Source organism: Convolutriloba macropyga, chromosome 15 (assembly GCF_964194025.1).
Source record: "Convolutriloba macropyga chromosome 15, txConMacr16.3, whole genome shotgun sequence".
NCBI classification, from domain to species: Eukaryota; Metazoa; Xenacoelomorpha; order Acoela; family Convolutidae; genus Convolutriloba; species Convolutriloba macropyga.
In genome coordinates, this window is record NC_134482.1 from 34,459,407 (window position 1) to 34,486,856 (window position 27,450).

At 34.5% G+C, this 27,450-nt stretch overlaps 1 protein-coding gene across 1 annotated transcript in view; it reads left to right on the forward strand.

Annotated features, from left to right (window-relative positions):
• Positions 1-23,962, forward strand: part of LOC142354028 (tRNA wybutosine-synthesizing protein 4-like) — a 33,507-nt gene extending 9,545 nt beyond the window's left edge. The window contains exons 3-11 of the mRNA XM_075406292.1: positions 1,560-1,909; positions 2,302-2,611; positions 8,879-9,146; positions 9,820-10,220; positions 13,119-13,269; positions 17,624-17,814; positions 18,646-18,827; positions 20,406-20,609; positions 23,477-23,962. Of these exons, the coding sequence (XP_075262407.1) occupies positions 1,560-1,909; positions 2,302-2,611; positions 8,879-9,146; positions 9,820-10,220; positions 13,119-13,269; positions 17,624-17,814; positions 18,646-18,827; positions 20,406-20,609; positions 23,477-23,772 (2,353 nt within the window). The 3' untranslated portion in view covers positions 23,773-23,962. The remainder of the gene's footprint in view (positions 1-1,559; positions 1,910-2,301; positions 2,612-8,878; positions 9,147-9,819; positions 10,221-13,118; positions 13,270-17,623; positions 17,815-18,645; positions 18,828-20,405; positions 20,610-23,476) is intronic.
• Positions 23,963-27,450: the final 3,488 nt, after the last annotated feature.

A 27,450-nucleotide genomic window follows, 5' to 3' on the forward strand; every position in this document is an offset into this window, starting at 1 on the left:
TTTTGTTATGTTTTTGTTTGTCCTTATTCTACGCTTTCTACCATGTATCCGTGCATCATTTTTCCTGAGACCTATAATTCTTACCATCTCTGCTTTTGCCAGTTGTTAAAAATTGATTTTAGCCCTTTTCTTAGATTTTTATGCTGCGGAACTGAGAATTTGCTTGAAATGCTGTTTAAATATATTGACTGATCATTACTTTCTACGATTAGCATTGATTTCTTAATTTCTGTTTCAAACGTTTTTATATCCTGTTTCTTTTGTCTTTTTGGTGATTAATTTGCTGATTTTCAATTCTTTTTGCGATTTTTGACCCATTGTATCGTTTAATTGAATTTATTGGTAAAGGATTTATAGCCTCATGACCGTAGGCTTGTTTTAATACAAAGGATACAATTTTCTTTTGCTGCAAAATTGTCTCCTTCTGTGCATTTTGATTAAAAAAAATTGAGAAAATTTACACAATTTTTTAAAATTTTTCTTTAAAAGTAGAGATTTTTCTCCTTTAAAAGTCGCAACCACTGTTTTTTGCTCCTTCGTTCAATGCAGTTTCAACTGAATTGCATGTGTGACGTAATTTTTCTCTCTTTGTGGAGCGAGTTTTTTTTGTCCATTCGCGTGATGAAGTTTTGATGGTCACACGTGACTTACCTCACTCTCAAAAATGACTTCCTCTTTCTGAAATTAACTATTCTTAACTTTATTCCAAAGAGATGAGGTCAGGTGAATGTGTGTCACTCTAACTGAAGGTTATCTAGGAGCACCTAATAGAAGCAGCAATAAGGTATACAGTTTCCATCATTTAACAAAATATTACTTTTTCGGCTGTTTCGTTTTCTATCTTTTTCAGACTGCAGATCTACAAAGCTATTGCGGCTATTTTCTAGCAATCTGCCAGCTATGTTTCTATAATGTTCGTTTTTCTCGATAAATATTTATTCCAACCAAATGAATCAAATGGGTAAAATTTGAGCTATTTATGGCATTTCGGCGTTTCAGACGCATTCTAGTATTTTTCGTGTCCTTTAATTCACTAGCTTATTGGGCGAGTTTTTTTGTTGATTGAAGATGGTTTTTAGGTGTTTTGGTGACCATTTCGATTGGTTAGTATTACTTCGACATTGTTTTTTTTAATTTCAGAAAATTGGCTTATTAACGTCAAATTGACCTAATTTTATCAATTTTTAAAGCTTCCAGCATTTGCTTTTCGATTATTTTTTGTCTTCAACCGTTTATTTAGAACGAATTTTTTGGTGTTTTTAAAGAGTACACTTGAATGTTAGATAGGTCAGTTTTGGCTGAAATAGATGAAACAATTTTTATTTCTTGCAGACTTTTAAAACTTGTAAAGTTTTTCGTCCGACTTTTTAAGCACTCTTAATCAAAATTTTTGATTGATTTAAAAACACACTTCATGAGCTCGTAATTATGTCGATTGCGTAATAGATTGTGTAATTGAAGTCTCAATTTGAGTAACGTTTCCATTACTTATCTCATAAATGCCATTTATCGAAATCAAATTAATTAATCATATGAATGTGGAATTGACCACCTCAAAGAAAAGACAAAGATATATACCAAATGATAGCAGCTGATTTCAAGACGGTCAAAAGCAACTTATTCAAAGAATTAATCAACCATGCGCCGACTGAAAAGACAACATTACTAATTGCAGATTGCTCGCTCATATTTACACCTTCGAAGCACAGTGACAAGATTTTAGTACACATCGCAGATCTGTACTCTAGCTGTTTCTGTGTGATGATAGAGCCGTTCAATATGTACGATGTGTTCGGGCATTTTGTGATGAAGTATTTCAGAGATTATCATTTACCCCTGGAGTCACCCATGCATTACAGTTCCTTGAATCAGATCAAAGCTAGATTGAAACCTCTATTTGACAATATTGGTAATTGCTTCTGATTATCTATAAGATGTTATTTTAAAATGTGACTTATATAATTGTCTATTTTTGAAATTTGTAATTTTTCGGCAAAAGTTTGGTTTATCATCTACAGGCTGGTTTTTTTGTGGGAAAACAAATGAATAATGGATTGAGTACTATTCATTATATCCACAATAAGATCTTGACGCGAAAGGTACCTTCTTAACATGAAAACTGGAAACTGCGAAAGTATAAGAATTTTTAGATAAAAACCAAATTATTGATTGAAAATTTGCGGAAGAATGGATTCTACGCAATTAAATATGTTTCTTGTCATGATTAATAAGAATTGCTTGCGAACCCTCAAACAAATTTTGTGGTCAAAAATCATCAAAATCAGAAGCAGTGTTTGTCAGTTACTGTTGAGTTAAAACATGCCGCTCGACAGTGTATAAGCTCCAAGCTTTACCAAAAGTTACAAAAATGTGATTTATTCAACGAGTATGAAGAACTGTTTCATTTAAACTCACACATAGCTCTGTCTCTGACGTCACGGGGTCTCGAAATCCCGGACTTGTTTACTCATATCGACGGAAACATGTGTCAGTGTTGCTCTGTGCTGGGTAATGTTGAGTTTTCAACTTTTATCACCAAAGTTCCAGTAGCCTTCGAAATCAAGATGGAGTATTGTGCGTTCAGGCATTCTTCAATGTTCCATGGAAACAGGCAAGCTTCGATTATTTCAGGATCTTGCAGAATTTGGTTGCCTTGTAACAGACGGAATATATTGCGTCATTTGTGAGCAAATGTTTTTTTATGATATGTTTAAAATATTTAACTTTAGCCCCATTTAAATTTAAGTAACTAAATTAATTTTGGCCAGTTTGTGTTAAATTGATCAATTGAAACCAAAAGTTCGTAAAATTTTCTGTTCGTATAAAACTGTCTTTCTCTAAAAGGCAGTTTCTAAGGGCCGTGAAAGAAAAAGGGACGAAGCCCTTATTGGCAATATGATGCAGTTTTTTCTTCGAAGTTTGTTCCAAATTGCTCGTTAATAGCTACCAGAACCAAATCTTTTGTTTTATCCTAGGACAGTGGATGAGAAACAAAATAACAGCTGCCGGAGTTGCCAACTTTTTCGGCTTTTGGGCAATTTCTTACCAAATCGATTAGGTAGATCCTTCTTTTAAAAAGAGATGGCGTGCTAACGGCACTATCAAGATCTATTCGAAGCTCAAAAAGTAAAATTTAAAAGTTTTTCCAAACATTTGAACTTCTGTGAATTCATAAACTATGGGAATAGAAACCAGATGACGGCATCAAATGTCTCCCTATTTTACCTGAATTTGAGAAACTTGAAAATTTATCGTTGAAAAGCTTCATTAAACTTCGCAAGAACTTCGTTTTAAACTTTTCAAAAAATGTTAACTGATGCTTTTAAAGGGTAACACCGATGCTGGTTTGTTGGCATTAATTAAAATGATTATTTCGATAGCTTTTTAGGGCTGAAATGTTTCAGCACGCTTGACTCTGCGTTTACGGTGACAGGAATTATTCTGTTTAATAGCCGCAAAGTAATAGCTGGGACTATTATTTGCCATCACTTGGTTTTTTACAATCCAAAAAATTTGAATTGTAATGTTGCTCTTGACGTTATTGTAAGATGCTTTCACACCTTTTTCCCATGACTTTGAGCTTTCAAAACGAAATATACAGTCAAAGCTCAGCGGGCATCAAGTTTCATTGGATGCCCTTGGGTGGAGGGGGGTAGTTGCCTTTCGTGTGCTTAGACTGGAGCAGTTTTTTGGAAGGCTTTAATTCAGGAGTTTTTGAGCTCAAAATGCTGCAATTTTTCATTTTTTGTCTTTTTTGAGTTTTCTTTTTGATCAGTCTTAAATTAACGTTTGTCAATGTTTATAAAGGTCTTTTGTAAGACATAATATGTTTTGATACTGCAAACATTAAGACGCAAAATGATGCTAATTTTGCATTTTTTATGTTTTTCGGAAATTTTTGATTATTTTGAGTTTCCTCTGCCCCAGGGAACCTCCTCTATGGTTTGATAATATGATATTGCATAGTTGTTAGGGACAATTGATGGGTTTTCAACATTTTAATTTTCAGGTTTTTTTTGCAATTTTGGTAATATTTTAAATTTTCTGAGAATTCTTATGCTCCGAGTTTATCGATCTTTATGGATCAGTGAAACTTCTTTAGAGCTTAAAAGTGGGTTACTGGGCAGTTTTTGAAGAAAATGAAATGTTTCTGTAGATTTTCATATCAAGAATTTTAGCAACATATCAATAAAATTGCGATTCTTTTCGAAGCTTTTGAAAATTTTTGTCATTATCTGAGTTTATTAATCTTTGAGGTCCAATTAAATTTTTTAAATCTTGCGTATGGTTTACTGGACGGAGATAATGGTTTGAACATATTAATATAGCGAAATTTAGCAACTTTGAAACGGTGTGTGATTTTCAATTTTTTAAATAAAAAGTTTTTCATTTCTCGTGGTTTTCCATATTTAGTAGCCAATAAAACCCCTAACAAGGCTGGTTCGAGGGTTAATAGGTATATCCAAGTTGATCGTTGATTGATTTGACATTTAGGGTAAAAGCTTTAAGAGTTATGCAATGATTATATTTTTGTGTAGCTTGTTTGCTTTTAGTTTCTCGAATTTTGACTGTTTGCATTTTTGCTTCAAATCTGCTTTTTGTTCATTCGTTAATACATTTCAACTGAATTGTGTTTCTGACGGAGATGTTTTGTTCATGTGCGTGATTGAAATTTTGGTCACACGTGACTTCTCAATCTTTACTTTAAATCAAGGAGATAAGGTGAAGTGAGTGTGTGTCACTCGCATTGAAGGTTATATGAGAGCGTCTATTAGAAGCAGCAATAAGTTAAACTGGTTTGTAATCAAAATATAACCACTCAGAATTTAATAAAATTAAGTTTCTTTTTGGTCCGGTTCTTTAACTATCTTCAAATGAACAAATTTATTGCGGCTATTTTGTGGCATTCTGCCACCTATGTTTATAATTGATTCTTTTTAACAATAAAATATTAACAAATAAATATAAAATGTTATATGATAAATAGAAAACTGATAAACTTACATTTTGATCTTTTACATACAACTTACATTGTGATCTGCTAGCTCTCAGAAAAATTTTGTCCATTTTTCAATACCAGTTAAAACTGAATTAAAAGAAACCTGGTTACGATATCGCATTTTTGTGAAGATTATCTTGAGACCAATTGAAACGTTGTACCGAATTTTTTCTGAAGGTTTTGAAAACTTGAACTATTTTGAAGAACTACTTAGAGAGTTTTGGCGGTTCTTTTTCATACGAAATGTAGTGAAAAATTTCAAAATAATCGTTTTCTGAAATAATGAAAGCGAAATGACTGTTTTAAGTGCGTTAATCAGTCGTTTGTGATTTTTTGTAATCTCCAAATTTTAATAAAAAAATTGTCTTAAATTGTTATTTTTAAGTTTTTTCAGAGCAAGCTAAGCTGAAATACTTTTGACGTTCTATGTAAAATGTGACTTGATGATATTGTTTTTGATCTTTTTTTTCTTATGGTGCACTGTTTAGCGCATGGTTTAATTAGCGCGGGAAATGAGTAGTTTTCAGACACGATTTGTCTCAGGAGTTTTGAAGTGGACCTAAACTTCGAAAGTAACTTTTTTTCAGGTTTCACTTTGTTTTTTTTTTCGAAAGTTTGGTCAATTTGTTTTTTAGAGATTTTTAAGGATTTGAAGAATTTAAGGATTTGTTATTTACCTATAAATGTTTGTCCTGCGTTTTACCTGCTATTTAACTCGTTTCTTGGTTTTTAATCTCCTCTTACTTGACAAATTTTTCTTCGACTTTTGTGTTACCACATCCTGCGGTAACTGAATTGAGCGAGTATACACTTTTAATTAATATGAATTGCTTGCGAACCCTCAAACAAATTTTGTGGTCAAAAATCATCAAAATCAGAAGCAGTGTTTGTCAGTTACTGTTGAGTTAAAACATGCCGCTCGACAGTGTATAAGCTCCAAGCTTTACCAAAAGTTACAAAAATGTGATTTATTCTGAGTATGAAGAACTGTTTCATTTAAACTCACACATAGCTCTGTCTCTGACGTCACGGGGTCTCGAAATCCCGGACTTGTTTACTCATATCGACGGAAACATGTGTCAGTGTTGCTCTGTGCTGGGTAATGTTGATTTCTCAACTTTTATCACCAAAGTTCCAGTTGCCTTCGAAATCAAGATGGAGTATTGTGCGTTCAGGCATTCTTCAATGTTCCATGGAAACAGGTAAGCCTCGATTATTTCAGGAGCTTGTAGAATTTGGTTGCCTTGTAACAGACGGAATGTATTGCGTCATTTGTGAGAAAATGTTTTTTATGATTTAGTTAAAATAATTAATTTTAGCCTCATTTAATTTTAAGTAACTAAATTAATTTTGGCCAGTTTGTGTTAAATTGATCAATTGAAACCAAAAGTTCGTAAAATTTTCTGTTCGTATAAAACTGTCTTTCTCTAAAAGGCAGTTTCTAAGGGCCGTGAAACGAAAAGGGACGAAGCCCTTATTGGCAATATGATGCAGTTTTTTCTTCGAAGTTTATTCCAAATTGCTCGTTAATAGCTACCAGAACCAAATCTTTTGTTTTATCCTAGGACAGTGGATGAGAAACAAAATAACAGCTGCCGGAGTTGCCAACTTTTTCGGCTTTTGGGCAATTTCTTACCAAATCGATTAGGTAGATCCTTCTTTTAAAAAGAGATGGCGTGCTAACGGCACTATCAAGATCTATTTTCGAAGCTCAAAAAGTAAAATTTAAAAGTTTTTCCAAACATTTGAACTTCTTTGAATTCATAAACTATGGGAATAGAAACCAGATGACGGCATCAAATGTCTCCCTATTTTACCTGAATTTGAGAAACTTGAAAATTTATCGTTGAAAAGCTTCATTAAACTTCGCAAGAACTTCTTTCGTTTTAAACTTTTCAAAAAATGTTAACTGATGCTTTTAAAGGGTAACACCGATGCTGGTTTGTTGGCATTAATCAAAATGATTATTTCGATAGCTTTTTAGGGCTGAAATGTTTCAGCATGCTTGACTCTGCGTTTACGGTGACAGGAATTATTCTGTTTAATAGCCGCAAAGTAATAGCTGGGACTATTATTTGCCATCACTTGGTTTTTTACAATCCAAAAAAAATTTGATTTGTAATGTTGCTCTTGACGTTATTGTAAGATGCTTTCACACCTTTTTTCCCATGACTTTGAGCTTTCAAAACGAAATATACAGTCAGAGCTCAGCGGGCATCAAGTTTCATTGCCCTTGGGTGGAGGGGGGTAGTTGCCTTTCGTGTGCTTAGACTGGAGCAGTTTTTTGGAAGGCTTTAATTCAGGAGTTTTTGAGCTCAAAATGCTGCAATTTTACATTTTTTGTCTTTTCTGAGTTTTCTTTTTGATCAGTCTTAAATTAACGTTTGTCAATGTTTATAAAGGTCTTTTGCAAGACATAATATGTTTTGATACTGCAAACATTAAGACGCAAAATGATGCTAATTTTGCATTTTTTATGTTTTTCGGAAATTTTTGATTATTTTGAGTCTCCTCTGCCCCAGGGAACCTCCTCTATGGTTTGATAATATGATATTGCATAGTTGTTAGGAACAATGGATGGGTTTTCAACGTTTTAATTTTCAGGTTTTTTTTTGCAATTTTGGTAATATTTTAAATTTTCTGAGAATTCTTATGCTCCGAGTTTATCGATCTTTATGGATCAGTGAAACTTCTTTAATGCTTAAAATTGTGTTACTGGGCAGTTTTAAATATAAAATGTTATATGATAAATAGTAAACTGATAAACTTACATTTTGCTCTTTTACATACAACTTACATTGTGATCTGCTAGCTCTCAGAAAAATTTCGTCCATTTTTCAATACCAGTTAAAACTGAATTAAAAGAAAACTGGTTACGATATCGCATTTTTGTGAAGATTATCTTGAGACCAATTGAAACTTTGTACCGAATTTTTTCTGAAGGTTTTGAAAACTTGAACTATTTTGAAGAACTACTTAGAGAGTTATGGCGGTTCTTTTTCATATGAAATGTAGTGAAAAATTTCAAAATAATCGTTTTCTGAAATAATGAAAGCGAAATGACTGTTTTCAGTGCGTTAATCAGTGGTTTGTGATTTTTTGTAATCTCCAAATTTTAATAAAAAAATTGTCTTAAATTTTTATTTGAGCTGAAATACTTTTGACGTTCTATGTAAAATGTGACTTGATGATATTGTTTTTGATCTTTTTTTTCTTATGGTGCACTGTTTAGCGCATGGTTTAATTAGCGCGGGAAATGAGTAGTTTTCAGACACGATTTGTCTCAGGAGTTTTGAAGTGGACCTAAACTTCGAAAGTAACTTTTTTTTCAGGTTTCACTTTATTTTTTTTCGAAAGTTTGGTCAATTTGTTTTTTAGAGATTTTTAAGGATTTGAAGAATTTAAGGATTTGTTAATTACCAATAAATGTTTGTCCTGCGTTTTACCTGCTATTTAACTCGTATCTTGGTTTTTAATTTCCTCTTACTTGACAAATTTTTCTTCGACTTTTGTGTTACCACAACCTGCGGTAACTGAATTGAGCGAGTATACACTTTTTCTCACTTTATTAACTTTGGGTTGTTTTAAATGGACAAATTAGTAATATCAATTTAAGGGTTTTATTTCTACAAAGACCGTTCAAGATTTCAGTAGAGCCTTTGGCCTTACTATTAATCTCAGTGGCCTTCAATTTAGTCAACGCGTTCCGAATAATATATTCTGGCGGAAACATCACTTTGAATAAGACCTATAGGGTTTCCAATCCTCCGAATTGATATCAGAAAGGCCAGTTTTCCCACAATTTGTGGATTGTTTAACGAGTGAATATCAATATTAATTTTTGACTAATTTTTCGACTTCTACTTGTGCTGCTTTTAGGCTCTATGTCGCTGGTGGTTTTGGAAAAGTAGCTGGCAAAAAGGTGGAACAGAAAGTTGGAGGTTTGCGGCTTTTAATTATTTATGAAGTGAAGGAGAAAACAATTTCGAAAGTTAAACAATTGAAAAATATCTCAATACAAAGGCTCAACTCAACAATGGATCTTTGTGGAAAAATAATTGTTATTTTTGGTGGCAAAGAAGGTTCTAGAATATTAAATGACGTTATTACAATAAACACAGACACCTCTGAGATCAAGCTGCATCAGGTATGCTTTGTGCAGTTATTTGGTTTTAAAAAAACCCTATCAAATGTTGAAGCAAACAGTATTTCAAAATTCGCAAGAGTGGGTTTTTTTATTTTCCTTGTCTTTCACGGCCGCGATTGTTCAAACAATTTTACAGGGTGGAATATTTTGTTACGTTAAGACTATATCTCGAGATACCGCGAGGAAATATCCATCTATCCAGGAGCATGATAACTAGCGCTGCTCTTTTCATGAACCAAAAGTTAGTCTGGGTTTTTTAGTCGGTTTTAATAGGATTGCTGAGTTATTTAGGTTTTGCTTCTTTACTTAAATCAGACCTCCTTAGGGTGATGCTACTAAATTTATTACGCAATGATGATTGTCTTCAAAGCTTTCAAATAACATGCAATTGGCTCTAATTTAACGGAAGTAAAATTTCACATTGATAGAATCTTTTTTGATTCTGTCTTTGAGGGCAATTTGTGTATAAATGTTTACAGCGTTACCAGATTATCTGCTTCTGGTGTTTTTGGTGGTAGACCTTACTTTTTAAAAATTTTTTGCTCATTAATTGAAGTCACATTTTGCTCATTAATCGAAGTTATTTTCGAGCAACCGAATAAGTGCTCAAAGTTCACCCGAATTTTTTTCAATTGCACAAAGGTTTTAGTTGTAAAAATTTTGTTTGGGTCAGGCTAGGTTGTGGAATATATTTCCCGCGTCCAGATACAGACATGCAAGTGGCGTTTACTCCAAATTTACCGACAGTGGCGACAATAAAGGGCAATTATTATTCATAGACGGGGGTCGAAATTTTACCAAGTGTTTCAACGACAGTTATTGTTATAACGCTTCAAACGATAAATGGACAAAAGTTAGAACTCATGGCGACTCATTACCTGCTAGACATTCGCATTCATTGTGCGCAAGAAGTGAAAATTCATTTTACTTATCTGGTGGTTTATTCAACGATTCAGAGTTTGATATCAACACTTCGCTTTATGTTTTGGAGTTTGCGGATCCGTTTCAATGTTTGGTTTCTGTAAAGAGCAGAAATTTGCCTCCAGTTTTTGGACATACTTCTCATGTGTATTGGTTGGGGTTTCGACTGATATTATTCATTTTCTGCTTTTGATTTTGCAGAGGGCTCTTACCCAACTCTTGCCCAACCCTGACCTATCATAATTTAAAAGAATTATTTATTCTTGGAAATGAGGATATTATTCAAAAAGTGTTTTTCTGCTAATTTTCCAGAACCCTGTGATTCTAGATGCTTCCTTTACAAAATAACAAAAATCTACGCAAAAATTGTGTTGCGGTGCCTTTGCAGAAGGCACCACGAGTCATTTTTGCTGTCAAAATTTGAGTTTTCTAAATTCTAAAAATTTTTTTTAACAGTGTTTCTTCAATTTGCATTTTTTTAATAACGAAATTCATTTTCTCTCTTTTTTCTTCGTTAGCGAAGTCTGGATGTTCGCTTGAGTAAGCACCAATATGCCGTAGAAGAGGGCAAATAGTAATGAATTGTTCAAAGTTACCATTTCAGTTCTGTGTAATTCCTTGAATCACCCTATTAAAATTTTTTATAAAAAATCGTTAAGGATACCATATATGTTGTATCCATCTGGGCGCGCTGTGAAGTAGGTCGAACGACCTCGTTGCGTGTCTTTTCCTAGCTTGAAGATTAATATGCTTTGCTGATCGTTCTATTCTATTGTAAATTTTGTTTTTCTCTACTAAATTTATGCTATTCTGTATTTATACTTTACAAGCGAGGATAAATTAACTCTCTCTCTCTCTCTCTCTCTCTCTCTCTCTCTCTCTCTCTCCCTCTCTGTCTGTCTCATGATGTTTGCGGAGGGCTGATGGGTTGCAAGCGTGCACTCGTTAAGGGCATGAGCGGTTTTCATTTGGGGCATGAACGGAAACGATTCCTAAGTGATAAATTGACCTTAAACGTAGTTTATAGCAATTATATAAGTCATGTGGTCTTTTTATTCGTTTATTGATTGATTTTTTTACCTGAAGTTTTGACTTGTCAAGTAACTTATTCACGCTTGATATCTTGTTTTTGCGTGATCTAAATCACCTTCGTTCACAATCCAAGCCGCTAACTTATTTCGCAGTTCACCACTAAATTTTGGGGCGTTTGATATTAGTTGAAAAATTTTCTGCTTTTGCTTTGTGAAAGTTAACGAAAACTACTCAGAGCACTTAGGGGAACAGAAAAATAAAAAGTAGTCTATTGTCCCTAAAATTTGTCTCCTCATGTCTCCTCTTAATTCCCTACCTGTGAGTTTTAATATAGTTGAATCGTATGCGTCATTTTATCTCCCTTCTCTCGGCGGTACTCGGTCCCACACATCGGAAGAGAAAACAAGGAAAAATGATTTCTAAATATTTTTTTAAAAATATATAAAATAGCGTATGATTTGCTATAATCTAAATTTTATGAATCTAAATTTTCGGATAAAAAGAAAAATTGTCAAATTAAATTAGATTGAATAGATACACATGCTCAAAGGTTTGGAAAAGAGTAAGTTTCTGACTTTATTTTATAACGCATTTTCTGTTGAAAACAAATAATATACATTTGACCACTTTAAGTTGTCAAGTGGATTAAAAATTTCCCTTTAGAGTGGTTTAATTTGTGTTCTAATTTCCACGAAGTAAACGGTGACAATTTTTGTCTAATCTCTACAAAATTACTTTTGCCTAATCGAATTTTTGCTTATTAACTCAGTCTACCAACATTTTAATGTTTCTGAATGTTAACAGAAACGCATTGCCACGCAGTTCAACTGCTATAGATTTCATTTCCAGTATGTAATGTCCTTGGAAGAAGGACGTGTCCAACTGAGTGCGTTAGCCGCGTTTCTGTTAACATTCAGAAATATTAAAATGTTGGTAGACAGATAACAGATTCTTATTTGTCTTTTTTTAAATCATGGTGTCTTGATGGTGGCTTAGTTTGGTGCCACAGTCGGGGTACCATTTGAAAAGACTAACAAAGTCGAGATAGGGTAATTTCCGTACCGTAATTTCATGGTCGAGCTTACAGATAAAGTCGACCCAAAGTCTCCATACGTGGACCCACGGTAAATTCTTACTCAAAATGCTGTCGACGCAAAGTCTTTTAACGGTGTCCCGCTTTTTCACCCCTATTTATTTAACCCCGATTTATTCACCCCTAGATCATTTAACCCCTCTATCATTTCATCCCGATTTTTAATCTTTTATATTAAAGGGCTATTAAATTAGTAATATAATCATTTGGCCATGCATCGCGGTCCATGGTCATGTCTGGCGGGCCATGGCCATGCCTCAGTGGCCCGTGGGACTGAAGCATGGCCATCTGTTCGCATTTAGACTTCCTTGATGTTAAAATTCAGCGATTATATTGATAGACCAGGGAGGTCGGTTGAGAATAATCGTATATTGCTACTATAACTTTGCTTGTATGAACTGTTGAATGAATTAACGAAGTACAATAATGAATTAAAAACAAGCTTAATTTTCAAGACGTTCTTACAGAAAATACCCGAAAAAACTGCATTGGTCCAGTCTTCTTGGTCTTAAATTACGCATATTGATCTCAATTCACTATTTAGCTTAAATGTAATGGATCTTGATTTCCGAACTCATGTACTAATTACAGAACAAATGTTTTTTATTTAGATCTTTGAGTTGAACGTCTCGACGCCTCTCTTCGTTAAGCAACTATTTCCTAAAATTACAATTATATTCTAATATCCCACCTGCCCCCTAATTGTCAAATAAAAAGCGACAAATTTGGTTTCATTTTTAAATTTTAGTGGTCTATGATACGCTCTTATAACATCGTTTTGAGCCCCTTAGTGCAATTATACCCGTCCATGGCTAACTAAGGCACAAATGACCCCTGCATGTCGTTTGAGAGAAGTTCGACCGACATACTTTGTTTTCCTTGAATTCCCGTAATCAAAGACAGTCGAAATCCTTTTCCGCATCTATGTGTTCGAAAACGAGGAGTCAGTGGTTAATGTTAGTGGGTGGGATTACACCCTACTGTCCCTACAGTCTCATCACAATGTATGATTTGTCGTCAATGAATGTGAAGACACAAGTGAGAGTGGGAGGCGACTGTCTCATGTCGAATCACACCAGGATTGTCGCTTCATTGGTTACAAAACCACTCGATTGTCCGTCTAGCTTGATCTTTTTATTCCTCCCGGGCGTGGACGTTTTTCAAATCAGCATAAGTAACGAAATAGTGCGTGTTTTTCTCTGATCATAGTTTGTATAGCCTATTAAAAACTTATTATTATAAACGGATTATTAGGTTACATGACAATTAACCCAATTCCATTATACCCAATGCCATTTTACCCAACCTGCCCTTTTACCCAATGCCAACTTACCCAATATTCTTTGATCTTTGCGTTCATTTATCTGATTGCAAATTAGCAGTCGCTTTACAATAATGTTTTAAAATACTTATGTGGACAATAGAAACCCATGTTCGGTTGTGATAGTTTCATATCATATCCCACCGGCCATTAAATATATAGTCGACTAAATAGTCGTTCTGGTAACTTTAACAATAGGGTAAATTAAAGTTGGCATAGGGTAAAATGGCAGGTTGGGTAAAATGGAACTGGGTAAATTGCCCTGACAACGATTATTCATTTGGGGAGTAATTTAAACTCATGATTAATTGAATTAATAATAAAATGTTTTCAAGTAAGTTAGCATTGCTGTACAAACCAGGCCGCACAGAACCGCCACTTACTTGATAGGTCATCAAAAGGTCCGATGGTCCGCGTCAAGTGATGCCAGTAGCAGTACTAAGACAGATTGTCAAATGCTTAAGATGCAAAGGATTTGAAATGATCGGCTGAATATAGTTGGTTATTATAATTTCGTTATTAGCTGAACGAAACTATTTGTTGGTTATTGCTAATGTAATTATCTCTAAAACTATACTTATACTGATAACGTTTCAATTTTTTTTCTTCAAGATTTGTACTTCTGAAATGAAATTGGGTTTAAATTTTAATATAAATTTCAATATTTTTATTCTTACTCCTTGTCGTTTAGGGCTAAGTCCACTAACCGCGTTTGAACTTTTTAACTGACGGGATGATGTTCTTTTTGACCCAACTGACTCTATTTCTTTCTTTGTTAAAAGAAATTCTAGACTATTGATTTCGCATTCCGATCTAAGTATCTCTGTTAATTTCTTAAAAAATTCGAAAATGTGCAAATCTTTGATCAAATGCATTTTATACATTTCTCGATTTTGCAGTGTTGACTCCGTCTTTCTTTCTTTTAAGATGATTCTGGCAATTTGTTTTACTTTTGTTTGGAGAGGTAGAAGTGTTGTCTTGCTACTGGTTCCGTAGACTAAAACACCATAATTTAGTATTGCTTGTACGTAAACTTTATATGTTATAAGAAGGTGTGCAGTTGTTAAAATTGATCTCAACTTATAAAACAGACCAGAAAATTTGGATAGTTTCGCACATAACTCGAGGATATGCCGATTAAAACTAATTTTTTTATTAATATGTACTCCTAAGTATTTTAAAGACGTTTTTTACTGATCGCATCGTTCTGCAACATTATCTCTTGTTGAGAAGATTTTCTGATTGCTTTCAAATTCACAAGGTGCGTTTTTTCTAAAGTGAGTGTCAGTTTGTTTCGCAAAAAATAGTCGGCTACAGATTCGATTGACTCCTCAATTTTTTCTTCACTTGAATACGCATTTTGCTTCAAAACAGCGTCATCAGCAAACAATTGCAGTTGAGTCACCGCAGAACTGCAGAATACAATTTATATAAACTAGAAAGAGCAGTGGTCTTAGCACCGAGCCCAGCGGTACTCCATATTCTCTTGGTAAGAATTCAGACCTAAACTCGACCGATTTGAAGCATTGCTGTCTGTCTCTGCTTCGTAAGCATTCCCGCACTTATGTATTGGAATTATTACAGCTTCTAATATTTTGGAAAAGTTCCATTTTCGAAACACTTATTTACTAAAAACGTCAATGTAGGAACTATAGCATACTCTATTTTTTAAGTACAAACTTATTGAGTCCGTCACAATCAGTGCTATATTTATTTTCATTTTTTTAATGACTAGTGATATTTCGGCTTCATTTGTTGAGGTCAAAAACATGCTATTTAGAGTTCTTTTTTGTCTTCCATTTTTTTGTCGGGGGTCAATTACTTTATTCGACAAAATTTTTCCGATAGTTGTGAAAAAAATATTACAACTTTCAATCTGTTTCTCAGACAACTCTTCTTGTTCTTTTCATGTATTACCACTCACTGTTTTCATTGTATTAAAAAAGCTACTGGAATTGTTTTTTGCGTTTTTGTGCAACAATTTCTGATAATAGATTTTTTTGTTTTCTCTTATTTTCTTTCTCATCTTATTCCTGATTTCACTGAAATTTTCCTTGTTTTTATTTTTTGTCTCAAAAAAGTTTGCAATAAACTCTGTATTTTGCTGCTAAATTCTTTGTACTGTTGTCACTCCAATTTGGTTGCTGAGAAGGTTTTGATTTTTTCTATGGCATATAATTGTCAACTTCCTCAATGATAGCTTCTTGGAACTTTTCAATAACGAGATCACAATGCAAAGCATAAAATTGCGACATAAGCCTGCCTAATTTGTCTCTTATTGTAAAAACCATTTTCTCTGAAGTTAAATGGTTTTCAAGAACGGCCCAATCTCTGTAAACTTTGTTTTTCGGTGGTACAGTTTTTTCAACGTAATCAGAAAACACTATTTGGACAGTATATCGATCACTTTCTGCAGACTTGATGATTTCAATTTCTACTGTCTTCGAGCTGTAGACTACGTCAATATTAGTTCTCGACTTTGCTGTTTCTGTAGTATACCCAACGTTTGACATATTGCTTAAGTTGTAAGAACTAAAAATGTCTTACTTTTGTAAGCTTGATGTTTTTGCTACTATGGTCATTGTTAAAATCTCCGCAAACAATGTGCAACTGTTCCGGTTCCGGAGTCAGTTCTTCGAAAAACATTTGACATGTTTCCAATATTTCATTTCTACTTGTATTCGGTTTAATATAGATCACTGTTAATAAAAAACTTTTGCCATTTTTGTGTTGATTTTCACAGTTGAAATTTGAATACTGGTACAGCTAAATTTTTTATTAATTTTACTAAGCTTACTTTTAATAAGCTTACTTTTGTAAGCTTGATGTTTTTGCTACTATGGTCATTGTTAAAATCTCCGCAAACAATGTGCAACTGTTCCGGTTCCGGAGTCAGTTCTTCGAAAAACATTTGACATGTTTCCAATATTTCATTTATACTTGTATTCGGTTTAATATAGATCACTGTTAATAAAAAACTTTTGCCATTTTTGTGTTGATTTTCACAGTTGAATACTGGTACAGCTAAATTTTTTAATAATTGTTTGTGGTAAATCCATCCTTAAAAAGATCCCGAACCGACCTCCTTTAGAGGTATTGCGGTTGCTTGTAGCTATCTCCTGGTAGCCATCAAGGTTAATGCTCTTTGTGGTAGACTGATCCTTCAGCCACGTTTCTGTCAAACATATTGCCAAAGGCTGACTCTCCTGTAGTTTCATCAGCCCTTCAAACTCGTTCAAATTTTTTTATACCGATTCTGGTCTGCGAGGGCCATTTAAAGGAACCTTTTTGCCCAGCCACCCTTAGCAATGGATTAACGTTATCCTTATTCAAGCTAGCTGCTTGGACGGACGCTAGTTATATTAAGGTGATTGATACAATTTCTTACGGAAGAATTCCTTTTCTCTTAAAATTATCCGCGAGCGGAGTAGCACTCAATATTGTTTCTTTAGAAGGGGCTCTATGAGCAAATTATCAGTTGACGAGTATCTGTTTGTGATATAACAAAATCAAACAATAAATTTTTTTTAAATCACTGCATTCAATTGATCGATCATAATACAAATTTTAAGTTCTTAAATATGGAAATCGTAAGCTGAAAGCTTTTTAGATTCGAATATATCTGACGAGTTTAACACGTCTCCCATAATAAGTGAAGTTTAATATCGTCTGCAATAAATAGATTTTCACTCTAACCAAGAAAAACGGCATAAAAGTACACCGTATTGAAATTATGGGTTTTTATTAGACCCATAATAAACAAGAAGTTTCTTACTTGGAACATAATGCCGTAGCATTGCGATAATACACTTTGCTGAGCTAAATGTATAGTTTCACGTGCTGTATATGAGATAGATAGGAAAGTTTTGAGTCGCGATACACTTCGGGATACTAACATAAACGTGTTCTAACACAATATCAAAAAATTCAATATCAATTGTCTGGTTCAAACGTAGTTTTAAAAGCTTTTGGTACCATGAAACCGGCCATGAAATTCACTCTTGCTGCAACTAAAATAGTTTGGATCACAATTTCGTATAAAACTTGCGGAGATTAATTTGTATTATTTTATAAGGCATAGTTGATGAAGCGACAGTGTAATCTATGTGAAGTCACCTTGTGAATAACGACGTGTTGTGGGTGGTAGGTGGGGGAGGATTCATGGCTAATTTCGGCACCTTTTTCAACAATAGGATCAAGTGTTATAGAATGGAGGACATTATGTCAGCTACCCACAGTGCAAAAGAGTTCCCTCCATTGGGAGGCAGCACTCGTGGCTCTGTGACTGTTGTTGAAAAAAGGTAATTGGTCTGTGAGCTTTTGCTCCGCTTAATGTTTTTTATTCATGCAATGAAAATATTCAATTTGAAAAAATTCCATTTGAAGAAAATATTTAAATTGAGGAAAATTTTAAATTTGAAGAAAATATTCTATTTGAAGAAAATATTTAAATTGAGGATAATTTTAAAATTGAAGAAAATATTCAATTTGAAGAAAATGTTTAATTTGAAGAGCATATTCAGTTTTGTGGACTAGATTTGGAACCTTCACCCAAGAGTTTTTGTATGTGCATGGGTTCTGTTTTTAGATCTCCCACCATCCCTTCCCCAGCTTTCTGGGCATAAAAACAAAGCTTACTTTTTTTAACATTGTGGGTGGTAAATAGCTATTTATAACTGGGTTCAAACATACCTGGGAGGGGGTAGGGTTGGGTTGAAAGAGGGGAGCCGAGTAGTTCACACAATATAACTGATTGAAATTTTAAAGAATTTTCAGAACTCCTCCTGTTCTTAGTTTCCAGTGACTTTTGGTTGGTGTGAGACTAAGGTTATAGCACTTATTAAGACTGGTCCTTACTTTTCAAGTTTCGACGAAACGTATTTTGCGCAGTTTAGTCATTGAAATGTATAATTAACAATAACCTCATTTCAGACCCCAGATAAGCCAGTATGAAGGTATTACTGATAACCAAGTTATAAAAGGTGGGCAATTTTTGTTCCCCGAACAGAACTGCTATCAAATTTTTGGCATCAATTATAGCATCCAAATAATGTTTTCCAATCGGTTGGCGAAATGAAATCCCTCATAAGGCATTTCTATGAACTGTTATGTAATTTAATGTCTACCTGCAGCTCAGCACTGGACGGTGATAGTTCCAACAGCGGAAGTGGAGAACAGCGCAGGTATTTCGAGGAAAAGGAGAAACAAAGCAGGCAAACTGAAAAACAAGAGGTAAACCCGAGTCGGAGCAGGATTGACTCAGATCTCGAAGAACAAAATGACAGCAAGGTCTCGAAAAGCAAAGTTAACGAAGGTACACTTACATTGCGAAGAATTATACTTTGCCAAAAAGGCTCATATCGTTGAAGGGGGGGGGATTGGTAGTAATTTGCGTACATAACCTGCATGGTGATAGTGTTAAATTACTCTCGAAAGTCTTTCATGTGTCATGTGTTGAACCAGGGTCTTCTTATATGTAATTAATTGCTCTCAAACAAAGTCTGTGGCAATTATATTAGTCCTGCGCTCTTGGTCTCTGCAATTTTTCACTTGATCGATTTTTTGTTTGACGCTTTTTAATAGCCGCGTCCTCAATTCTAGGCGGCTATTATAGCGCTCCTAAATTTTTTACAATTCAAAGAATTTGAATTGTATTGGGGCGCTGTCTTTTTTTTAAGATCTGTTCACATATTTTCATGATTTTTGAAGTCAAATTGGAGTAGTGATTTTGGTCACGCCAAAACAGGAAATGGAGCGAAAAAGCGAGTGATTTTGCGGCGTGAATTTTTTTCGCTCTAATTTTAAAGTTAGAGGGAGAAAACAGTGTTTGAACAAAAATTCGGTTTCTCGGTAGTGGTTTTTTGTTCACATGCGGCAATTTCACTCTGATTTTACTGTTTTTTCGATATTTTAGATCGGACTTTTTTCTAAATGGTTTTCCCAATCCATTCACAGCTCACTCTTGGCCTAGTTTTTTGTTTGTATTAAATTTTCATTTCTCGCTAGTGGTTTTTTGTTCACATGGGGCATTTGACATTGATTTTTTTGTTTTTTTTTTCTTATTTTTTTCATCTGATTTTTTTTAAAAATGTTTCTCTATTCACTCATAGTCCATTATAGGTCTAGTTTTTCTGTTTAGTCAATGAAAATTCTTTGAATTGAACGTCAGGACTTGTCCTGCTATGTTTTTTAGATTTTTGTTCTCACTCAAAAAAATGACTTCTGAACTCAATTATGAAACTTTGAATTTTATGAACATTTACTTATTAAAGGTCAATAGTGTGCATCTAAGTAGTGCCAAACATATATGCCCTAATTCTTGATTATTAGAGTCTTGAGTTTTTGATTTCGAATATTAGTTTTGGGATCTTTTCCGTTTTTGCCCCCCCCCCCCCCCAAATACTGCACGTGCATCTGGGGGGTGCAAATAATATGCGCCCACTAAGCTGAGGGGACACAAACGGAAAAGATCCTAATTTTGAAAAGCCCTATCAGGGCTTTCTCCTTATAGAGCTTATGTGTCTCATAAAAATGACAGTCCGAAGCTAACCCAAAAAGTCTAGTGGTCTATTAAAGGACTGGTGGTCGATCTGTCTATTTTATTTCTATAGTTGTTTCAATTCATGTAACGCCACAAGCGTCTATCGCGGCTACGTTCCGGCAATCTGCCGGCTAGGTTTAACTTGTCGTACTCAAAAATGGGATAAACAGGTAAAGCTCTGATGGCATTAATTGGATGAGCAGCTCGCTTAGAGCCTTACGCCTACTAGTATCTGAGTATGCGATTCACAGAAACTGTTTTGGAGACAAAATTTTTGGTGTATTTAGTGTGTTTGCGGTGTGAAATTGTCTCACTCTAAGAAAATTTTCATGTCAATGATGTTTTTCACAGAGGGTGCGCATCAGGACGAAAATTATGAGGCTGTTGATGACATTGATTTGCGGGAAACTGATCACCTAGAAGTTGAAGATGCCGAATCAGATATGTCACCACCCAATTCTCAGTCACCAAAAACTAAAGGAAAACTGAAGGTTGGCAAAAAGAATCCCCGCGCACCCAAGGGACATGACAAATCTCCTGTGAAACGAAAGAAAGGCTGGTTAAATCTAATGTTTGCTGTTTGCGTTCTATTGGAAAGCTTAATGCATCAATGCAAACGCTTTCGCCGATTTCGGTTTAAATGGATGACAATAGGGAACCGTAGACAAAGTTTATGCTTGTGTATATTGCTTAGTTTGCACAAATTTTTTTCAAGTTTTAAAAAATTAAATCCAGAAGAATGTTTTTCGTAGCGAGAATTTTTTTAATGACGGAAGATAAGCTGAATAAATATCTACCATTCGCATATTGGCGTGTGCTGTATCGATACAGCACACACCGAAATGCGAATGGTAGATATTTATCCAGCTTATCTTCCGTCATTAAAAAAATTTCTTGCTATATATTGAACATCACGACCGAGCTAGAGATCTACAATTCTGCATTGCTTTTAAAACGAAGAGTGGACAGCCCTCAAATTAAAAAAAAACATCATTTGAGATATTCAATCTTAAGGAATTATGCAAAAAAATGAGAATTTTCAATTGTTCTAAGTGTCGCGAAATAGGTGATTTGATCACTGTTCCTCGGCAGAATCAGGTGGAAAATGATTGACCGACTGAGCAAAGTCTATAATTGCTTTCAAACAAAGTTTTTAGCAATTATATTCCTCCTGGGGTCTTAGACGCATTTGACTTTTTTCGTCGTCGCATTTGACTTCTTGTCCTCAGAAGCGTCGGGATGAACATGTAAAGCCCGGAGGTCATTAACTTCTCTTAAAGCCTTTGACCCCTACCACGCGCGCCGCGCTGGCCCCCAACACCCCCCCCTTTAATTAGGCTAAAGCTAGCCTCCCTAGGCTGCAGCTACTGACAAAGCCAACCGCTCAAAATAGTTTGAGATTATTCTAATCCAACTTATTGATGAGCCAAAACAAAACCAATTTTTAACAGGGATTATGTTGTTTCTTGGAAATTGAATTTCAATGGTTGCTTTATTAAAATAATAGGGAAATTGATAAATTTTAGTACTGCCTTTGTTCTGTATCTTGAAAAGACTTAACTCCATTCCAGATAATTTTTATTCTATCGCTGATCAGTAAACTTGACCTTTTAAAATTGAATTGCCCTCAATTTTTTGAAAAAAAAAACAACTTCAGCCGCAACTTCAATTTTTCGATTTCGTGGTTTCTTTTTCTATTTTTGATTTGCGATTCAAAAAATAATTGTATTTGGGCACTGTCTTTTTTCTAGATCTCTTCACACATTTTCATGATTTTTGAAGTTAAATGGTTATTTTCGTTACGCCAAAACCAGAAGTGGAGCAAAAACTGGAGTCGTTTTGCGGTTCAGAATTTTTTCACTCGAATTCAAATTCAAGTGAGAAACGACGCTTGAACAAACAATTGTTTTTTCGATAGTAGTTTTTTTGGTAACCCTCAATTTTTTAAATTTATTTTTAAAATTATTTATTAGATTGGTTAGAGAAGTTGTGATTTTGGATGTGAGAACTTTAATAACAATGAGTTATAGTCCAGTAACACTGATCTTTGGGCAGACTTGTGTTGTGTATCAACGAAATCTGATTCTTTAAAACAGGAAATAGTATTTTGTTAATATTGTAACAGAGGTAACAATTTTGACGGAGATAGCATTATAAAACATAGCTGGATAGATTCAGCACGGTGCGCTAAAAGTGTTGTAAATTAATGATTTATTTGTAACCGTGAAAAATTTTGTACAAAGGGAAGTTACTCAATCAGCATTACTTATCTGTCGAAAAATAGATTGAGCAAAATTAGAGTTTCAGCAATTACAGTTCTTCGCATTTTTGTTCGCCTCTAAAACAGTAGTGGTCATTTTTTAATCATTTACATAACAAAGTTGCGTAAACATAATTAAGAGTATTCATTTGATTTGAGATATGTAGATCAAATTTCTTGTAGTTTGAATTTTTAAAAATAATTTTGATTTTTCCATACTTTGCTTTGGAACCGGTGATCAGGTTTTGATTTGGTTTTTATTGTGCTAACCGGACGCCATAATTTAAGAGTAAAATCGGCAACTTTCCAACCCATGTATTTGAAAAATGTTACGTTTTGTAACAGTTTTATAGTTTCAAAAAAGATTCTCCTGAAAAATTTGAAAAAGTTAAAATTTGTTTTCAAGTCACCGATTTACTTGCAGCCGTGATCAGCTGTCTCAACTTGCATAGGTGATGCTCCAAAAGATCCTATCAAATTGTGGATTTTCAAAAATACTCAGTGGTGCTTTAAAACAGGTGATAGGCCCTAAGCGGCCACTTGCTTTGGTGCTCCTCAAAATGGACTGATGAAATTTGTAATGTAAACTAAACTTGAGTACTAACCGAAAACGAATTTATTTATATTTATTATAGCTGCGAAGCTGTAAGCTGAGCGTAGCTATATTGCGATGCTCTTGGTTTTTTTTTGTTTCGTCGTCTGACGCTTCATTTTCGTTTTACATTTGTTCTAGAACATTCTGTCTCGTCACTGCTTAAATAGCTTTTTCGCGCTTGATTTCACGCTTTCTGCGTGACCTAAATTGCGGTTATTCAGAAACAGAATCTGTTCCTAAAACAAATTTGATTGTAAGAAAACAGATTGTATGGTCCGACAGCCGAGTGGTTAAGGCGACTGGCTGTTAATCCGGAGATCGCCGGTTCGAGACGCGACAGGGAAAATTTTTTTGCACCCAAAAACAACCTCCTTTGAAATAAACTTGTAAGTTTTATAGGTGGCGGCGATAACTATTATCAACTCACTTCTGTATCTTTTTCCATCTGTATTTTACGGCACGCAAGTCTATTTCGCAGCTATTCCGGCAATCTGCCGGCTATGTTTATTTTTTTTTGTGTTAAAATAGCCCTCTGATAGAATTATCTGCAAGTGCCCTTCTGTTCAGATAAAACTGCGCGCAATCGAGGTAATTTGAGCGAAGACGACAAATCAATATCTAAGAGCAAGAGTCGAAGTGACCTCAAAGAGAAGGATGTTTCTGAGGGTCAATTATATGAAGAGACTGGGTTGCAAAAGGCCAGAACCCAATTCGAAGTTAACAATGAACCAGTTAGCAACCAGGGGGGTCAGTACGAAATAGCACCCATTGCTAATATGGAGAAGGACGCGGATGATAAGAATTCAAAAACGGTCAAATCTTCGAACAAAAGTCCAAAACTCAATGAAAAGAAACAAGGATAGAATTCAGGAATTTAAGAATTTACTTGCAGTTAATTTTTCTCGTTATAGTGAAATTTGTCAAATTGAGAGCTCACTGTGTTTCGAGTATGCAATTTGGTATGCTAATACTTTAATTAAATGCATAATTTGCAAAAAATAATTGACGTTAGAAGGCCTTACTCTTTGGGCTAACCCAGTCCTGCTAATCAAATTATAATTTAAAATATGCAGTGGTTAATTTAACTTCATTTAAATTTCGGTGAATTGTATAAAATATCTGTTTGATCAAGAAAATCAATCTGAAACTTTTAATTAGTTGCGGAACTGGAAAATTTATCATTCCGTATTTATCTGCCGCAAGATTTCATCTCTAAAGTAAAGAACATCAACAAACACGGAGAATCCATCGCACCAAGTATCATTGTCTTTTGTCTCCTTAGTAGAAAAACTGGCGATTCCATAAAGACATTTTGGCCGAGGAATTGCGCATTCTAGGACATATAGTGGACTTCCTGCATCAAACTTACATATGTTTGAGCCCTCGAAAGCTGCATCAGCGCAAAGTATGCTTGGAGGACAATGTTCAGGCCTAAAGATACCTGGATCGTATCCCGAATACTTTGCTTCTATGAAGTAGGTCTCCATCAGAATACCTGAAACGGGGTTTTCCTGATTAAAAGATCCGCGCCGGAAATTACTGGAGTTGAACCCAATTGTTGCTCAGACTCGAATTTTTCCGAATATCGGTAACAAAAAAATTGCAGGTGCCGGAACAAATTTTTATAGCTGCGAAGCTGTAAGATGAGTGGAGCTATATTGCGGTGTCCTTGTTTTTTTTAAATCCAAGAAATGAATTGTATTGCTGCTCTGTTCCTTACAATTCAAAGAATTTGAATTTTATTGGGCGCTGTCTTTTTTATGACTCGAAGAGAAGTAATGATGATGTATTCTTTTTTAAATCGGTGACTTCTATTTTTAGAGGATGTGTTTTAGAAGAAGGCAAATGCTGCGCGCACGTAAAGAGTAGTGTTTAGGTCAATCTGCTGAACAAAAGTCAAGCAGTCAGAGAGAGACTTTCAAAGTGGTTTTTTGTTTCAACTCTTATTTCGTCATATAAAGGTATTTGTCTCAATCAAAGAAACTGGTGTTGGTGCGTATGGAGGCTTGTTTCATCATCTAATAAAACAAATAGACTTGCGGGCGCAATTTTTTGATATTTTTGCAATTTTGCCCTAATGGATGCTTTTTTAGTTGTTTTTAATAGCCGCGTCAGCAATTACACGCGGATATTATAGCGCTCCTAATTTTTACAATTCATAGAATTTGAATTGTATTGGGGCGCTGTTTTTTTTTAAGATCTGTTCACATTTTTTCATGATTTTTGAAGTCAAATTGGAGTAGTGATTTTGGTCACGCCGATACAGGAAGTGGAGCGAAAAAGCAAGTGGTTTTGCGGCGTGAAATTTTTTCGCTCTAAATTTAAAGAGTGAGAAAACGGTGTTTGAACAAAAATTCGCTTTCTCGCTAGTGGTTTTTTGTTCACATGCGGCAATTTCATTTTGGTTTTTACTGTTTTTTCGATTTTTTGGATTGAATTTTCTTCTAAATGGTGTTTCTGGTTCATTGATAGTTCATTCTAGGCCTACTTATTTGTTAGAACAAAATTTTCATTTCTCGCTAGTGGTTTTTTTCACTTGCGGCATTTTGACATTGATTTTCTGTTTTTTTTTAAATTTTATATCTGATTTTTGAGAAATGGTTTTCCCAATGCACTCTTAGTCCGTTCTAGGTCTAGTTATTGTTTAGTCAATGAAATTTCTTTGAATTGTACGTCAGGACTTGTCATGCTAAGTTTTTTACCTCGTCTAACATATTTTTTTTTCGTCTCCCCCTGACTTCTTGGAATTGACTTTTTCAATGACTTCAGTGACTTCTACCGCTTTGCATTTAAAAATTGTGTTTGTGACGTCATTTCTGCTTTTAGGTCATTTGCTTGACCTACGTCACTCAAAAAATGACGTCTGAACTAACTTATGGAACTTTAAATTTTATGAACATTTACTAATTAAAGGTCAATAGTGTGCATCTAAGTAGTGCCAAACTTATATGCCCTAATTCTTGAGTAATAGAGTCTTGAGTTTTAATATCGAATATTAATTTTGAAAAAGCTCCATTAGGGCTTTTTCCTTGTAGAGCAAATGTGTTCCATAAAAATGACAGTCCAAATCTAACCCAAAAAGTCTATTGGTCTATTAAAAAGGTGGTGGTCGATCTGTCAAACTTATATCTTTAGTTGTTTCAATTCATGGTAGGCCACAAGTGTCTATCGCGGCTATTTTCCGTCAACCACGACTATGTTTGTAATCTTTTTCTATTTTTAGCATCTGGGACTTTTTGGTTGAACGTAGCTATTTTAGGGGTTAAGGTGATTTTTTGCTAAGACTTGACAGTTCAAGTTTTTATACACCACAATTTTTAGTTTGTGGTATTTTCGTTCCAATTTTTCGTTGTTTGACTTTTTTATTGTTGTGTAGCGTTTCTCTGACTGAAGTTGAGTAGTGCACTGATTGAGCCAAACAATGTTCAAAAAGGTTTCCTAAATATCAATCTAGAGGTAGATAATTAAACTTTTTGGAGTTACATGTTTAACAATTTTATTAGTTTTTTTTCAGTTTTTCCTTTTCCTCCGTTTTCTCTGTATTTAGCATTCCTTTGTTTTTTATTGCAAAAGGTGGTTATTTAATGTGTGAAATCTATTTTTAGTTTGAATAGTGTTCTGGTTAGCGCAACTTGGAATGGAATTTTATCAGATAATTTTCCAGATAGCCGTTTTGGACGTTCTCATGTTATCTTTCCTCGTTTATTGTTTCTAAATGATTGGCAAATTGAGTTGGAACGCTCTTTTTTTCTCAGTGGCTGATTGGAGCCCAAAGTAATTTGTACTTCCTGTCGGTTCCGGGATCTTCGGGCTATGTTTTATCATGATCTGTTCGCAGTTTTTCATGATTTTTGAAGTCAAATTGGAATACTGATTTTGGTCTCATCGAAAGAGGCAGTGGAACGAAAAAGCGAGCGGTTTTGCCGCGGGTTTTCTCAATTTCTTTCTGAAGTAGAATGGGAAAATAGTGTATGAAAATTCGCTTTCTTGCAAGTGTTTTTTTTTGTTCACATGCAGCACTATGGCTTTCGTTTGTATTGTTTTTTTTAAAATTTTTTCGATCCATTTTTTCTTCTAAATGGTTTTTTGAGTCCATTCAAATTCCATTCGATGTCTTTTTTTTGTTTAGTCAATGAAAATTCTTTGAATTGTAGGTCATGGCTTGTATTGCTGTTTTTTGTGAGATGTTTTCACACAATTTTCATTGACTGTGGTTTTTCAAAACGGGAGAAACAGGTTAGGCCGAGCGGGCATTAAGTTTTATTAGAGGCTCATTGTTGGCCTAAGTAAATGTTCAAGTGCCTAGAGTGTTGCAGCTGCAAGGATGGACGTAATTTGAGGTTAACAGGTCACTTTTAGAGTTTTTGAGCTCAAAATGGTGCAACTTCTCATCGTTTTGTCGTTTTTAGAGTGTTTTTTTTTATTTGTCTTGAACAACAGAATGTGCAATAGAATTGTTTTCAACCTTTTGATATAACGAATGTTCGCAATTTTTTGATAAAACTGGATATTTTTTTTCAAATTTGTTTTCACGTTCCTAG